At 36.2% G+C, this 18,332-nt stretch overlaps 1 protein-coding gene, 1 long non-coding RNA gene and 1 pseudogene across 3 annotated transcripts; 1 reads left to right on the top strand and 2 right to left on the bottom strand.

Moving 5' to 3' along the window:
• Window positions 1–205: 205 nt before the first annotated feature.
• Window positions 206–7,557, bottom strand: LOC109067481. The gene is made up of 5 exons (XM_042713885.1): window positions 7,269–7,557; window positions 6,887–6,928; window positions 4,069–4,296; window positions 2,039–2,200; window positions 206–1,281 (listed from the first exon to the last, which is right to left on the bottom strand). The coding sequence occupies exons 3-5, from the start codon at window positions 4,211–4,213 to the stop codon at window positions 227–229; spliced, it is 1,362 nt and encodes a 453-aa protein (XP_042569819.1). The 5' UTR covers window positions 4,214–4,296; window positions 6,887–6,928; window positions 7,269–7,557; the 3' UTR covers window positions 206–226.
• LOC122135183 lies at window positions 7,497–14,033 on the top strand. 2 transcript variants are annotated; one of them, XR_006153389.1, is made up of 4 exons: window positions 7,497–7,635; window positions 9,209–9,329; window positions 13,068–13,184; window positions 13,903–14,033. It is a non-coding gene; the product is annotated as an uncharacterized LOC122135183 (long non-coding RNA). The 2 variants fall into 2 exon arrangements; XR_006153388.1 differs by lacking the exon at window positions 13,903–14,033 and having other exon boundaries at window positions 13,068–13,307.
• Window positions 12,870–16,708, bottom strand: LOC109111937 (annotated as a pseudogene).
• Between the last annotated feature and the right edge of the window lie 1,624 nt (window positions 16,709–18,332).

The raw sequence follows: 18,332 nt of genomic DNA, 5'->3' as shown, positions 1-18,332 counted from the left end.
AACATTTTAACATATATTCACATAGAAAACAGCTGTTTTAAATTGTACTAATATTTCGCTTTTTTCTGTATTTTGATCAAATAAATACAGCCTAAAATAAATTAATAAACTAAAAAAAATAACATCTTAATAATTCCAAACTTTCTGTAGTGTGTGACCCTTAGACCAAAGATGAGGTCGCAGATAAATTGTGTCTATCCTAACGTCAGTCTGTACAGGGTTGCTCTCACAAGACCTGTGTGCTCTTAATGTCACACTCAGTTTCCATGGCGATGACGACCGCATCAGTGGGCGGAGACACTGAGGAGACAGGCCACGCCTCTTTTGCGCCCCCATCCGGTTTGGCTCTGGCGGAACAATCCAGACTATCGTGAAGGGCGTCACCCATTCCAATGGCTGACTCTGTCGGTAAGTGTCCTTCTTCTTCTTCCTCATCATCATCCTCTTCTTCAGGTTCTACACGGCAGCGGCAGACCTCGATGCCGGAGTCGCCGGTCAGCCGTCGCTGCTGGAAGTGCATTTGGTCCATGTCCAGATCGCTCACGGCGGAATCACGGCGCTCTGGTTCATCACCGGGAGAAAAGAGAGCGGTTCTGGGTGGAGACTGAGGGGGCGGGGCCTGTACAGGCTCCTCCTTCTGAGCTGCGTTATTCTGCTGCACGGGACGAACGGCAAGTGGGTCAGACATGGAGAAGAGTTGGAGAGATGATGAGGAGGTTGGTGAAGTCGGATGACAAAGGCTGGTGATATTCTTTGAATTAGCGCTGTCTGCATCACAGATATTGTTAGTACTAATAGTTTGGGATGCGTCTACTATTTCAATAATGTTATCTGTGCTACTAGTGGTGTTCTTCACTGGTATGGTGCTGCCATTGTAAGCCAGAGGGGCGGAGCTGGGATGCTCCGCCTCCTTGACGTCGACTGTGCTTCGTGTTGGCGATTGGCCACCTTCATTGAGTGGCTGTATTGGAACGCACTCGGTGTGCATGACCACTGAGTGGGCGTGGCCAGGCTCACTGAGGGAGGGCGTGGAGGCGTGGCTAGTATCAGTTTCGTCTGTGAGTTGAGCCGAAGAGGGGAAGGAGCTACAGGGCGATGACAGACAGCAGGAGTCGCAGGAGCAGCTGGTGTAGTTGTCAGAGCTCTGCGATGACAACATGTGACTCGGGCCAGGGTGGGCGGAGCCTCTTGGGTAGGCGACAGAGCTGTAGGGAGGGGGCGGGGTGCTGGGTTGGGCTGCTACTTCCTCATAGGACGGCAGTTTAAGTGAGGTGAGGAAACCTACCAATGAGAACTCACAATTAATGTAAGTTTGCATCTGTAGATTCTAGAGTGTGCTAGGCACTACTTAAATGGTCCAATTTAATTTGTGTTTCTCTGACAATTCAGACCAATTCTGCTAAACAAACGTCAACTTAAAATGTATTTAAATAAAAAAATTAAAATATACAATTTTAAATAAAATAAAAATTAATTTAAATAAAAAATGGATTTATGTTGTGTTCTATTCTAATAAACATTGTCTTTTTAAGAACATGATGATGATCTTAATTTACAGTTTAATTTTGTGGGAAAGTATTTTGTAAAAGCCAAGGCACTTGTTTGACGTAACTATAACTTCTGTTTATTAACTTATTTTTACTTGATTTTTTTTATAATTTATTTATTTGTTAGCTTTTCTATTTTTTTCCTGCATTTTAGAAAGCTTACTTATTTCTTTAGCTTTTTTTCTAATGGAGTTTATACTAAACCTGACATTGTATACTTAAAAATTAGATGAATAATGGTTAATTTTGGCTATATAACAAATTGCCTGGGATGTTCCTCATTTGTAATTCGCTTTGGATAAAAGCATCTGCTAAATTAATAAATGTATTTTTTTTTACTGTCCCATCACTAATATTGTATTTTCTAATTATATTAATCTCAGCAATTTTTTTTAAATATTCTAATAAAAATAAAAGTAATGAGTAATTTGACTAAATAAGAGCTTTCTAATAGGTGTGATTATGTTAGAGTGAGTGAACAGTGTTCTTACTGAGGTCGAACATGGAGGACGGGTAACTGCAGGCTCCGTGATAAGCCATGAGGTTGATCTCCCTCTGTCTCTGCTGCTGCTGGACGCGCTGCTTCGCCTGACGGTGTCGATACGCGCAGCAGCAGCTGAACAGGATGAGCACGCTCCACAGCAGCCAAAACCCTGAAACACACACAAGAATGCTAACCTTCATTTAGTCAAGCTACATTGAATGATTTGCATGAGCTTTACTATTGCATGTTGTCGCCACACAAACCGAAGATTTTCTGTGATGTTTCATGCAGGTACTGTAGACTGTATTTTTGGTTTTACTTATTCAAATGGAAGTGAAATTCAATGAGTTTGTAATTTTTGATATGATGAATTAGGCAGGTTGTTTTTGATATGTTTCTTTTTCTCTATGTAGCACTTTGGTCTACCTTTGAAAGTGTTTTATACATTGAGTTGAGTTAATCAGATGGTTTCTTTTAAACCATCAGTTGAGCACAATGGGTGATTGACAGGTGAGCAGGTAAAATGACATTCAAAGAAATTTTAAGATTTTGGGCTGTTTTGCTTCTATAATATGTCTTCTTTCAGACTAGTAGGAAAAAAACAACCTAAATACACATGTAAGTGTTTATTTTATTGCACTTTATATATTTGTGTCTGTAGATTTAAATTACAATTCATATCTTTAAAGAGTTTTTTCTCCACTTCAGCAGCACTTAGACACACCAAACTTAGCAGTTTTATATCTATATTCTAAAGGTTTTTACTGACAAGTTTGTTCATATAACATTCATTTCAGTTTATTTTGCACTTTATGTATTTGCATAGATTTCATTTACAATTCATATCTTTAAAGAGTTTTTTCTCCACTTCAGCGGCACTTACATACACCAAACTTAGCACTTTTATTCCTATCTATATTATGAAGGTTTTTACTGAGGAGTTTGTTCATATATCATTCACTTGAGTTTATTTTGCACTTTAAGCATTTGCCTAGATTTCAGTTACAACACATATCTTTAAAGACAGCTTTCTCAAAAAGAGTTTGTTTCTCTAATTTAGCAGCACTTACATATACAACATTTTACAGTATTATTCCTATCTGTATTATGAAGGTTTTTACTGAGGAGTTTGTTCATATATCATTCACTTGAGTTTATGTTGCACTTTAAGCATTTGCCTAGATTTCAGTTACAACACATATCTTTAAAGACAGCTTTCTCAAAAAGAGTTTGTTTCTCTAATTTAGCAGCACCTACATATACAACATTTTACAGTATTATTCCTATCTGTATTATGAAGGTTTTTACTGAGGAGTTTGTTCATATATCATTCACTTGAGTTTATTTTGCACTTTAAGCATTTGCCTAGATTTCAATTACAACACATATCTTTAAAGACAGCTTTCTCAAAAAGAGTTTGTTTCTCTAATTTAGCAGCACTTACATATACAAAATTTTACAGTATTATTCCTAACTAAATTCTGAAGGTTTTTACTGAGGGGTTTGTTAATATATTATTCATACTGATTTTATGACATATTATTCCTAAAAACATAGTGGAAATTCTTTTTTTCTGTCTGTTGACAGTATTTTCTGATTTATGGACTGATAAAAAGAGAAATCCAAAATCCCCACCATAAAACCCTTTCAGTCTAATATGTCAACAAAATCAAACAATAATTTAGAATCTGGCTGTATCCAATATTCAGATTTATTTCCTGAAATTATGGTATACAAACTAGTGCATGTTGAATTAGATAATCATTTGCATATTTCAACAAAATTTCAGAAATTGTAATACAATTGTAATACAAAACAATTGTCTTGATTTACTGTATGATTTAATTAAATATAAGCATTAAGAAATCTATTAGTACGAATTTTTGCCCTTCTTAAAAGGAACTTTTCACCCAAAAATGGAAGACTCCAAGGAAGAAAGAAAGTCAAACAGTTTTGGAACGACATGAGGGTGAGTAAACAATATAATTGTAATTTTTAAGGAGTTTTATAAGTAATAAGTAAGTGTGCTGGACTCACACCACAGCTCATAGTAGTAGGTGCAGCAGCCCGTGTCCTGGCAGCAGTGGCCGGTCTGGCAGAGGTAGCCGCTGGCGCTGTTGGTGCCGGGACAGTAGCGCGGGCTGCCCAGGAGAGGCAGCGTCCCTGAGCTGTGGTACTCCATACCCTGCAGCAGGGCGTGGCGCCACCGAAACACCCGCTGCTCCTTTTCCTCCAGAACTGCTGCTATGGCCACACCGCTTGAGCCTTACAGGAGCAGATCAGAGCATGATCTTTAGATCATTAAAATAAGACCTCATGTACTTTAATACATGTTTCTGGTCTAATTGTGAAAGATTCTTCCGTGCATGTTATTGTAAAAATGTTATTTAATCAAATTACTTCTTTTGTATCTAAAATGAATTTCCTTTTCAGCTGAGAACTTATAAAGTAAGTTTTACACTAGATTTTTGTTCTTATTTAATGTGTTGCTTTACTTAGAAAAACATCCCATTGCAGAACTAAAATGGGTTGTGAATGCTGTTCAAGTTGACTTCTACTGTGTCACGTTTCACTGGGAGGAACGAGGAGATGCAGGAGAATACTTCAACTAGATTTGAATCCAACAAGCAAAGGGATACAAACACTGGAACTTAGGGATGATGATGACACAGACTCAGCGAAACAAAGCAAGTAACTCAAGAGGCCATGGCGGAGCATACAGTTTAGGAGACCATGGTGGAACAGGGAGCTCTGGGAGCCATGGCGGAACAGGGAAGGCAGAAGGCCATGGCTGGACCGTCTCCGTGGCCTTGGCCTCGCCACTCGGCCCAGCCACTATGGATGGACCAATACTACCAGGAAAAAAAGTAATTATTGGTGAGAATTCCATCTACTGAGGCCCTCCGTAGGCCTAACTCGGGAACAGTGGCCCTCCCTGGGCTGGACATGGGAACTAGAGCCCTTTCTGTGCTAGACTCAGGCAATAAAGTCTTCTCTGGGCTAAACTCAAGGACTGGAGTTTCTTTTGGCTAAACTCGGGGACAGGAGCCATCACTGGACTAAATTTGGGGACAGGAGCCCTCACTGGGCTAAACTCGGGGACAGGAACCCTCGATTGGCTAAACTTGGGGACTGGAGCCGACACTGGAGCGATCTCTAGGGCTGGAGCCAACAGCCTTTTTCTCCTCAGGTTTTTTCTTTGATTGGTGGTGAGGTAAACAGTTGCTGTCAGCTGGGGGCTTGACTTCGACGTGGCTGGCGGGTTTGACATCAGTACAGCCAGCGGGCTTGACATCGGCACGGCTGGCAGGCTTGAGTCAGCCGCGGCCTGCGGGCTTGAGTGCTGAACGGCCGGTGGACTTGACTCGGCAGAGGGGATCGGGATCGGAAGCTCTCCAGTGTCTGGGAGCTCCATTGGCAGATGTTACATTATCCTGAGCCAGAAAAGCGTCAAGAGGGTCTCCCAATCAAGGGAGCTGGTGAGGGCAAGCGGCACGAATGCCCTCACATAGATTATCGGGTCGTGGCTCGCCTTGTACGTGGGTAGAAGGGTTCTGTCACGTTTCACTGAGAGGAACGAGGAGACGCAGGAAAATACTTCACTAGATTTTAATCCAACAAGCAAAGGGATACAAACACTAGAACTTAGGGATGATGTATAACAGCCGACACATACTCAGGGAAACACAAAGTAGACAAGGAAACTAAAGAGGGAACACCTGGAAACAATGAACATGATGACATGAGGGAAAACACAGCTGGAACCAAATAAACATAATGAGGACAGGAACAGGAAACATGACCAAAAAAGGGAAACAGGAACTAAGACAGGGGTAAAACAAGGAAACACAAGTCCACAGCTCTGACATACTGTTTGTGCTGTGTGGTGATAAAAATATAATTTACCTGTACACTAATCTTCTGAAAGATAATATTTGTATATATAGTATGTTAACAAACTGAGTCTTGAATATAAATATTTTTGGAACTAGACTACAATCAATCAATCAATCAATAAAAAGTAAAAGTCTAGAGTCAAAATCCTTATATTAGGACCATCATCTGACAATATTCTGGCTAATTTTACCATGCTTTCAGCTACAGATAATCTACCACAGTTAATATAGGTAACTAAAACTAAAACCATTAAAAGGTTTTGCTGAAAAAAACGTTAACTGAAAATACTTTTTAAAAAATATCTTAGATTTTTTTCATCTAGGCAGCATTTCTCATTGTTATCTAGGTTAACTGAGGTAAAATAACTAATTAGAAAAACACAATTACATGTTAATATTTCACAACAAGGTTCCATTTCTTAACATTGGTTTACTACATCAGTTAACTAACTAAACTTAACACAAACTAAAAATGAAAAATACTTCTAAAACATGTTAATTTCAACACTAACGCATCATTAAAATCAAAAGTTGTATCTATTAATATTATTTAATGGACCTGAACTAACATGAACAGTATTTTTACTAACATTAACGAAGATGAGTAAATACAGTAACAAATGTCTTGCTCATTGTTAGTTAATGCATGACTAATATTAACTAACAGGACCTTATAGTAACTTACATTACTGCAATTTTAACTAAAATTAAAATGAAAATGGAAAATATAAAGAGAAAAACTAAAAATATTCAAAATCTGATATATGATATCTCAATACAAAAATAACACAGCATTGTAGTGTACAGTGGCAAAAACAGGATGATTATTTGCAAGGGTCAGAGAAAATAGTCATTTGAAACTGAATTAAATACCAGTTGCTTTTGGACATTATGTTAGGACTTGAAATGTGGACATAAACATTTCAGTAACTAACACACGTGTTTGTTAGTTCCTTTACCTGGTCAAGGACACAGGTGTCCATATACGCTGTCAGGATCATCTATAAATGAGAAGAAAAAACATAATTATCATCTCTAGCTGATATTAACAACCTTTTATCCTCAACTCTGATCTTTCTAAAGCGTGCACAGGAGAGATGCACGCGAAAATTATGTTATAGCCTTTGTATAATAGCCTATATGAAAGCTGTTATTGGTCCTGAAGCGAACTTCAAACATTAAAGCAGTTGTTGCTGTTTGCATATGAAACGATTAAACAGGCCCAATCCGATGCAGAAGACATAACATTCTAGTGTTAAGCTTTAGTATAGTAATGCTTTATGCACCCGCAGTAATAATAATCGCACAGTTCAGTTGCATCGATGATTTAAATGCACCAACCGTAAAAACGCGATGCTTGATGTGTTATTGTAGCAGTCGGCCTGGAATGAAGTCGCTGTGCGTTCTGATTCGCTCATTGCCTCGGATTCTGCACCGACTGTCTCTCTCCATCCGCCATTTCCACCCGGAGCTTCAGCCGCCGCATCACTAACGACAGACGATATTTTACCGACAGAACGAGCCGCGCATTATAAGCTTTGATACTTACGTACGCGTTACATTCAGATACATAATCTCATCTATACAACAGATTTCTGCAGACATAATGTGAGGAGCGTTTATCGGATCTTACACTGATTGGCTGGAGGCTGCAGGATGCTGACTAATCAGAGCAGACGTGCGCTTCTCCTAGCAACAGCTGAGGATGGTGAGACCGCGGATGCATGGAAGTATTGTTTATGAAATGTGTCCTTATAATGTTTTACGTAGCTATAATGACAAATATATGTAGATATATTAAATATCCATAAATGAAATATATGTTATATAAAGTAAAACGTATATGAAATTGTTACAAATTCTAATAGGTTTCCTATATCGAATCTAGTCCATACAAATACGTATGTGCAATAGGTCTTTGGACATATATGTGATGTATATGTATATGCATCCTAAAAACCCGTCAATACATGCTGATATTAGGTCAATATTAAAAATAAACATATTTAAAAATGTGTTTATTATTGTATATTTTATAGAATAATTAATACACACACACACACACACACACACACACACACACACTCACACACACACACCACACACACACACACACACCACACCACACACACACACTCATTCACACACACTCTCACACACACTCACAAACACACACACACACACACATTCTCACACACACTCATTCACACACACACACACACATATAAACACACACACACAGACACACACACACACGCATATAAACACACACAAACACACACACACACACACACACACACTAACACACACACTCACTCACTCACACACACACACACCTCACACACACACACACACACACACACACACACACACACACTCCAATCACTCACACACACACACACACACACACACACACACACACACACACACACACACACACACACACACACACACACACACACCACACCTGACACACACACACTCAGCTCACATCACTCACACACACATACACACACACACACACACACACACTCACACACACATACACACACACTCATTCACACACTCTCACACTCACACACACACACACTCACACACTCACACACACTCTCTCTCACACACACACACACACTCATTCACACACACTCTCACACACACAACACCACACACACACCACACACACACACACACACACACACACACACACACTCATTAATACTCACACACACACCCACACACACACACACACACACTCATTCACTCACTTCCACACACTCTCACAACACACACACACCACACACACAGAGACTGAGAGTGTGTTTTTTATTGATTTTTATTTTAAAAATATTATTATTATTTTTAAATTATTATCATTATTATTATTGTTATTATTAGAATCAGCTGTTTTCGTTTAAATATGGCCCTCATTTCCGTGTGAAATCTGCTGTATAGTGGATTAGCTTCTGAATATTTAACTTTATTTCAGAACAGAAGGGTGCTCAAAATAACATAAATGTTTGGTTTCACTGATTATTTAATTCTATATGAGTACATTTGTGATACTGAGTGTTTAAACTGGTTTACTGTATGTTCAGGACAGGTGTTTTCATATAGCAGAGACATTTACAGGTGTGAGATACGTATAAAAAATTGAGCATTGGCAGCAATGTGTTTAAATTTAACATATTTGAGTATTTTAAACAAAGAACTGAACAAAGATCAGCTGTTTTGTGAAAGTTTGTTTAAATACTGCCCTGTTTTCTGTTCTTCAAACATTACAGAAGGGAGAGATGCAGATGAACAGATAAATGTACCCACACTTCTGCCGAATGCGTATGCTTGGCTTGTACAGTGAACACCTGGGATGATCCCATGACAGGAAGTGATGTCATCGAGGGTGAGGTAGGTCTCTCCGCAGAGGGAGCAACTACAGCTCTGCAGGTTAGAGACTAAAACAGTGACACCAAACCATGATACTGACCTGACGGCTGAACACACACAGTGACCTGGAACACACACGGATTGCAGTCATTGGGGCAAGAGAGATTACGAATAATGCAAAAGTTATTCAATATAATTTCCACTGCACTTTTAATATGTACATGTTGATGACTTTCACTGGTATCAGTAAAAATATAGACACTGATGAATCAGACCATTGGACTATTAAAGCGAAAAGACATGAAGACATATACCAGTATAAGAGTCTATCTCCGTCTCAGTCTGTTTGCATCTTTGTCATTAAGCACTGAAAGCATGTATTAAATGTGCAAAATCATGTCTAACTCTGTTTCATCTGTTGGCCACTTTCTAAAAAGAACATTATTTTGTGTATTTGGTGTTTCTATGGACAAAACAAATCAGAAACATAGCAAACAACACAGACTGAGGTGCTTTTAAGCACTTCAAACAAAAGCGTACTGTGTACAGTGGCTGTCAGGTGCTTTAATAGATGCGTGTGCTGATTAATGCGCCTCTTAACATTATATCCTCATATGTAAATGTTTGAAAGTCACGTGAATAGTTCCAATTTGCATAAAGGCTTGTCCTAAGAAAGCTAAACTCTTGGCTTAAACAAATGGTGAAATAGACTGGGAGTGCACCAAATTTGACTTTGAGGTTAAATATGAATGACGGCACCCATTCACTGCAGAGGATCCACTTGTGAGCAAATAATGGAATACAGAATTTCTCATTATCTGTTTTTTCATCTACATCTTGATGGCCTAAGGGTGATGACATTTTCAGCAAATGCTTATTTTTGGGTGAACTTAAAATGCATTAAGTGTTTTTTTTTTAACTGAATAGCAATTAAAGTGTTGCTGCTGCCTAACATACATCACTGACATTGCTAATGTGTTGCTAATTAGTTGCTCTTTCCCGTGTAACAAAATTATAAAAAACGTGGAAACATTTTTTTTAAATGTTTCTAAAATGTCCAGTTTTCTTGCTGTGATTACAATATTCTTTAAATATTATAAAAACATTTCTTCTTCTAACTTTATTTCCACCCAAATGTGACGCTGTTTGACAATTAATTTAAAAAGGTCACATAATACTCCTAAAAAAAACAACATTATTTGTAATAAAAAAATGTGTTTATGTGGTTTAAGGTTCAAAAAACACATTATTTTCCACATACTGTACATTATTGTTTCTCCTCTATGCCCCGCCTTCTGAAAAGCGAGGTGTTCTCTGATTGGCCAGCTATCCAGCGCGTTGTGATTGGCTGTAATGTAATGTAATGTAATTACCCAAACTACAAGAGTTTCATCATTTGTTTCTTTATTTAAAGATTCCATGTCTCTTTTTTTTTCAAGCAAAAGCAAAATTAATACAGCTACAGAACAGTGAAATATTAATTTTCACAACAATAAACTAAATTTCACAATAAATCATCTGCGAAGGAATGCAATTAAAAACATTGTGAATACAGCAAAACAAATATTACAATAAAATATAGTTTTATAAATTAAAACATTCTAAAATTATATTATATGGTGCATTTTCTCATATTAGTAGACTAGAAATGAATTAAAACAGTTAAGAAGCACAGCTGTAAGAGATTGGTCCCTTTAAACTTGTGACCTTGAATTCAATTAATTATTTAATATAAACTTATAATTGATTTGATAAAATGATGTGTTACACAACAATGTGTTTCATGATTTTAAATCTTAAAACAGCAGGGTTCAAAAGTCTGAGACCACTAGTAAAAATATTTTGAATTCATTTTTGTTTTATAAATAAAAAAAGAATAACATCTTGATTGAACAAACAAACTAAATGAAAAGTGAGAATGCCTGATGATCTTGTTCTCCAGCGTGACCGGAGAATTAAATAGTTTTGGACTGCATTATATATAAATAAACTACGACAGCACGTTCTACTGTGCATTACGTCAGAAACACTGCAGGGTGACAGTGTCAATTGTAAACAATTGCGACGTATCTATCCCTGAGTTTTCTAATCTAGTTTCTAAACACATAGAGTACAGGACAGCATGATCTCAGAGCGAGCTTAATCTTCAGTCTTCACATTCACCGTTAACTGAGCTTCACCGTTACTTTACTAAGCAGCCGTGAAGTTAAGGTCAGATCGCAGGATTCTCAGGGTGAGTTCTTTGTTTTACGGGTGAATCTCATGAAAACATGTCCAGGTCATATTTCTATGAAGGATTGTTTCTCCACAGGAGAGAAACAATGTAATTGTGACCTATCTTGCAATTCGGCCATTTTTTTCCCTTTCCCATATATCACAATTGTTTTTTTTTGGGTTTTTTTGTTTGTTTGTTTGTTTTTTAAGATATCAACTTAATTCTGAGGAGAAAAGAAAGAATTAAGTTGTCATTGCCTTTTATATTTTTAATTCTGTGACAGAAACCAAAAACAACTGTGAGATTTAAACTCAGAATTGAAAAACAGGAAATTAGTATTGTGAGATATAAACTTAGAATAACAAGATTTAAGAGATAAAAACTACAATTTTAAAAAGGAAATTGAAAGATTTAAACTCAGAATTATGAGATTTTAAAATCAGAATTGCGTGATTAAAAACTCAGAATTGCATGATTTAAACTCAGAATTGCATGATTTTAAACTCAGAATTGCATGATTTTAAACTCAGAATTGCATGATTTAAACTCAGAATTGCATGATTTTAAACTCAGAATTGCATGATTAAAACTCAGAATTGCGCAATTTAAACTCAGAATTGCATGATTTAAACTCAGAATTGCATGATTTAAACTCAGAATTGCATGATTTAAACTCAGAATTGCATGATTTAAACTCAGAATTGCATGATTTTAAACTCAGAATTGCATGATTTAAACTCAGAATTGCGCAATTTAAACTCAGAATTGCATGATTTAAACTCAGAATTGCATGATTTTAAACTCAGAATTGCATGATTTAAACTCAGAATTGCATGATTTTAAACTCAGAATTGCAGAATTTTAAATCAAATTGCATGATTTAAACTTAGAATTATGAAATGTAAACTCAGAATTACGAGATTTAAACTAAACTCAGAATTGCACAATTTAAAAAGGAATTGCAAAGATTTCAACTCAAAATTGAAAATTTTAAACTCAGAATTATGAGATTTCAACTCAAAATTACGAGATTTAAACCTCAGAAGTGCACGATTTAAGCTCAGAATGATGAGGTTTAAACACACAAGATTTAAACTCCAGAATTGCGATATAAACAGAATTACGAGATTTAAACTCAGAATTGTGATATAAACTCAGTTTTGCGGTGATTCTCTATTATAATTTCTTTCTGTATTATAATTAAACAGTTTTGCAATACAGTGATTTAAAAAATATAAATAAATAATTGAAATCATCTTAAAGGCAGTACAACAAATGCTACAAATGATATATAAATAAATACTTCACAGTTTAAATAAAATTTAATTCACATAAAAAAAGAGAACGGGGGAAATGTAACCGTCATAAATTAATTTTATGATCATAAAAATTGTGATATTCCTAAAAAATTCATTTTCTTCTGAATTTTTTTTGGGGTGACCTGATACGATCATGACATTCACTCTTTGTTCATACTGATCATATGTATTGCTGAGGTTTCTGGGTTTTTGAGGCTGAATTCGTGTTTTTGTGTTTCTCGGCAGAATCTCCAGGACACACGGCCGATGATTCTGAAATAATGGACACACAGAAGAAAACATGAAGAAACTGTAGAGTTACTGTAGAACACACTTTATGTTTCATCTTCTACAGAAGCCAGAGTGTGAGTCCTGCATGTTTGACCTCAGGCTCTCGTGTAATACTGATAAACACAGAGATAATTCAATCTGTTCTGTTTTCTGTCTTTTTCAGTTATGAAACGTGTCTTTACAACTTATTACTCAAGTTTTTTTCTCTTAGGTATTTTAGTAAATTAAGTTAAACTAATTCAAAATGAGAAAATGTTTGTCTTGGCAACTAGCTGAAATAAAAATAATTTTATTTTTTTATTTCGGTTAAAGTCTCAGTATATTTCGAGTAACAAAAATTACAACATGTTTTAATTGTAGTTTCAATTTTCATGTACTGTAAAAACCCTGACCAACACAATACCATTTTATTACAACAGCTGTACTTATTATTAAGAGTAAACCTCTATGACTGACATTATAGCCATTCCTATATCACTGCATCGTCAGATGGGCTTTATTGCACTGATCATGTGAATATGAGCTCTTTCTGGGTTTCTTAGACCTTTTGTGATTTGTTTTTGTGCATGTTCTTGTCCATGTTTGCTGTGAAACAGAGCTCTTACTCTGTAGATTTGACAGTGCGTGCTCCAAACCCTTCATGGATTTCACCTGATTGCTCCTGAATCTGGCCAAACCAAACTCCTGCAGGACGACAGACATAATGCTGACAATCATAACAGCAGAACACTCACGGATGTTTATGTCAGTTTGCAGCGTCTCGTCATCTTTTCTCCTGCATGTTTTCTAGAGTCTGGGCATTTGACGCAGGTCAGATTCAAACCCAGACCGCGAGAACAGCTGTGATCAGCTTTGCTAATCGCTCAGCCCGTGACATTACCTGAATGGGTCTGGAGAGCCCGAAGACTCCTGGATCCAGGCTTCTCTGTCTATCCTGATCCAAACACAAACAGGTCCTTCCCTCCCGCAAACACAAAACACACCACCACAACCACACAACACAAAAAAAAAAAAAAAAAAAAACACACACGTCAGGTTACAAAACATACAGTCAGACGCAATAACCAACAGTAGCATTACTGTTTGACAATCAGATCGGAAGTCTTTTATTTCAGTAGCATTGAGATACTATTATAGTTTTTATTCATATTTTTAATTATATATATATATATATATATATATATTATATATGTTTTTAAATATTTTGTTTTATCTCCCTTATTAGTAAATCTGATCTGTGCATTTTAGCTTAACTTTAGTTTTAAATGTTTATATATAGCTTTTTATAATCTTTTATTTCAGTGTTTTTAGTACATTAAGTACATTTACTAAATGAAAATGAGAAAGGTTGCCTGTTTTTTTATTTAGTACAAACAAAGTTAAGCTACATGAAAATGAGAATTGTCACTTGGCAACTAGCTAAAATAAAAATAAATTGTAATTTATTTTGTTTTTTTAAGTTTATGTCAGTTTTAGTTATTTTAGTACAACAATAAAAAAATATGCAATTAGTAAAATGTTGCCTTGGAATCTAACTGAAATAAAATATGCAATTAGTTTTAATCACGTTTGTTGATTTTAGTGGGGAACTGGGTTATTATAATAAACTAAAACCATAAAAAAAATTTAAGATACTTGAATAAATGTAAACTGAAATAAAAATATCATTAAAAAAAAAACAAAATTAAAATAACATTTAAAAAAAAGGAAAATTATTTTTGTTCAGCTAGTTGCCAAAACACTATTTCAAATTTTTATTTAGTTTAACTTGAAGTGCTAAAATAAACTAATTAAAAAGAAATAATAAAAAACTACATAAACATATTTAAAAATAAAAACTAATAAATGACAAAAACATTCAACAATATAAGTTAAACTCTAAAATTAAGATTAAAACAGAAAATAAAATCTGTTCAATTTTAGATTGTATATACATTTTAAAATAATTCAAATTAAATCTAAAAGTCTAAAAAAATTAAATCTAATTCAAAATATTAACCAAAAATATAACAGTATATCAATCATACGAAAACAACAGTATCTACTCTTCGAAGCACGTTTCTAAATAAAGTGTAAATGTTCTATGTGTGTGTTGTTGTCGTTCACCATGAGTTTAGCGTGATTTACGTTCCAGGTCAGCGTCATGAGGCTTCTGTTTCCGAGGTCGACCACTGAATCCTCGATGATGTACACCGAACGCTTTCCGGGGAAGATGCGCTCCGCCCAGCGAGGGAGACGATTGGTCTTCGTCAGGAGCCGCCGGGACAGGAGCAGGTTATCCGACGTCACCTCGCGGAAAAGTACGTCCTCCGTCAGAACATGAGTGCTGAGAGAAACACACTCAAAATGTCATACAGTGCATAAAACAATCAAATAAAACAACAGAGAAGCCATTGATTCAGACAGGTTGATTAAATAGATCAGTGTCTCAGCAATGGTGCTCTGCAGTGAATGGGTGCCGTCAGAATGAGTTAACAAACAGCTGATGAATGGGTGCCGTCAGAATCAGAATCCAAACATCAGCTGCAGATTCTGACGGCACCCATTCATCAGCTGTTTGGACTCTCATTCTGACGGCACCCATTCACTGCAGAGCATCCATTGCTGAGACACTGATGCAGTGCTACATTTCTACAAACCTGATGAAGAAACAAACTCTTACCTGTATGGGTTCGGGTATCTCTGCCAGAAGGCCGTCAGCACCTGCTCCCACGTGCTCTTGATGTCCATCTCGCTGAAGAAGTGCTTCCCGATCATCACGAGCCCAGCAGAGCCCCAGCAACAGAGTCCTGAACAGAGAAACCATCACATCTGAATGAAGTTATGGGATTTACATACTGAAAATGCTTTTGGTAACGCTTTATTTTAAGGTGTCCTTGTTACTGATGTTACATATACTTACTATTATAATAGCAATTAATTATGCTTAATTACATGCAAGTAGCCCTAAACCAAACCCAAATCCCTATTCATATAGTAAGTGCATGTAGTTCATTAATATAACTCAGTTACACTTATAAGTATAATTACACTGTAACAAGGACACCTTAAAATAAAGTGTAACCATACTTTTTTTTTTTTTAAGTGGCAGAAACTATGTTACTTTGGCGGAAAACTATGGTTGCCATGGTGATATTCTGAAACGTCTGTCAAGCGGAAGTGGTTTTAGCAGATAAACCACAGCGGATAAAGGGCCACACAGAACCAAACACAAACACATGGACCCATGGCTCATTTAAGAGTTCATATAATGATAAAATAATGTTTAATTGCATTAGAGTTTATCTTCCGTAATCCGCTTTAGTGAAGAAATCGAAAAGCGTAATAAGCGCTTATTAGTCTGATTTAACCTAAACTACAGCTCTTAAATACGTAGCTCTGATTATTGTATTTATTTTACAACACTGTTATTATCCGTTTATTGAGCCAATAAAGCGGCGGACACAAGCGAGACCAAACAAATGAAGAGACACGAGTAATCCCGAACAGAAGCCGAATGAACACGAACACATATAACACATTTTCTCGATAAATTGTAGCACTCACTGTAATCTTGAAGCTCGTCGACATCCGCTGCATTTCCGCCTTCTGTGCGTGCACGCGCGCGTGTGTGCGAGGGAGCGCGCGTCAAAAGCATTAAAGGAGTCAAATCAGTTTTTATTATTGCTCTGCATTATCGATCTAAAATGAGCTGACGCTTTACTTTAGGGACGAATTGTCACTATTATCTAGTTGCTTATTAGCATGCATATTATAGCATATTGGCTGTTCATATTCTGCATGGCCATATTTTAGATCCCTCAATACCTAAACTTAATAAGCAATTAATAAGCAGCAAATTAGGAGTGTACTGAGGCGAAAGTCGTAGTTAATAGTTAGTTTAATAGTGAGAATTGGTCCCCAGTGTGACCAAAATATTATTCTTTTCATTTTTTAAAATGACATGTTTAATTACATATATATAAGTACCTTATATATATTATTATATATATGCCTATATGTTATAGAAATATGGCACATAGGGCATATACAAGTTCACATTTATAAACTCGTTATAATACAAATAAATAATAAAAGATATTAAATCCTATTTAAAACCATGTAAAGCATGGTAGACAGAATAATTTATTATGATTTATAATTTTGTAAAACATTTTGTTGTTGGTGTGACTGCAGAACGTTATTCTTTAAGTGCAAGTATTACATTTCTGTTTCTATTTGTTGTTTAATTAAGCCACTGAATGTTCAATGAAAATAAACTAAAATCAGAGTCAGGGCAACTGATTTGCTAAGATTAAATAAACATCTATTAATGCGGAGAATAATTTAGATGCTTAGAATCATTTATAAACTTGAAAAAACCTCATGTTTTCTTGGTTGCTATTTTTTTTCCACCATAAAGATGGAGACTCGTTTCGTCCACTTTTAAAAACTACTCCTTATATATCATCTTAGATATATCTGAGCACTAATAATCATTAACACACTCAATACACCCTCTAAGTAACCATCACACTTTCACTTCTTTTAGAAGCAGTAACTAATGACCTATCTAACATCATATCATTATTCATAAATTAAATAAGTCCAGTCCAGCTCATATTAATTTGAGACTTATCTCCACAATTTAGGAAACATCTACAAATGTTTCATGGATGATGTGTTTTTACACTCAGCTAAAAACCACAAGAGTTCAACACAAAATATGTGAATGGGTATGTTTAAATATATTAAAAACTGCGCTCCGCGTTCCCCAGGGAATCACATTTGCAAACCCGTTCATCAATTAGAGTCTCAGAGCATCACAGCAGCTTCTGCTTCCACACGAGCTCGTCAACATGAGATCTCACTGCATCTGCATACTAAACAAAACTCCACACTAACCAAAACAATAAAAGCCCTCTACCACGAATGTGCCGAAGGGAGAAAGTTGTTTGAGTGAATCACAGATGCTGATAATCGTGTGTTGCTGTTTCCAGTGTGTGTTTTTGTGCTGTGTGTTTTGGATGGCATGATCGGATACAGTGAATTGACGCTGGCCACGGGACAACAATGAACTCACATGATCGACTGCCCGGAGGTGCGTCCCAAATTTTTTGATGTAGTGTACTTTAAACGGTTTTTCACTCTTGAAATAACTAGTAAATTTCATGTAATGAATGGGAAATGGATGTAACCCATTGAATTAAACCACTAAATTATGAAAGGGCAGTACGCCTG

This window comes from Cyprinus carpio, chromosome A23, assembly GCF_018340385.1.
Source record: "Cyprinus carpio isolate SPL01 chromosome A23, ASM1834038v1, whole genome shotgun sequence".
Taxonomy (NCBI): Eukaryota; Metazoa; Chordata; class Actinopteri; order Cypriniformes; family Cyprinidae; genus Cyprinus; species Cyprinus carpio.
The sequence above is the reverse complement of the archived record's forward strand: the minus strand, read 5'-3'. Positions and strand labels throughout refer to the sequence as shown.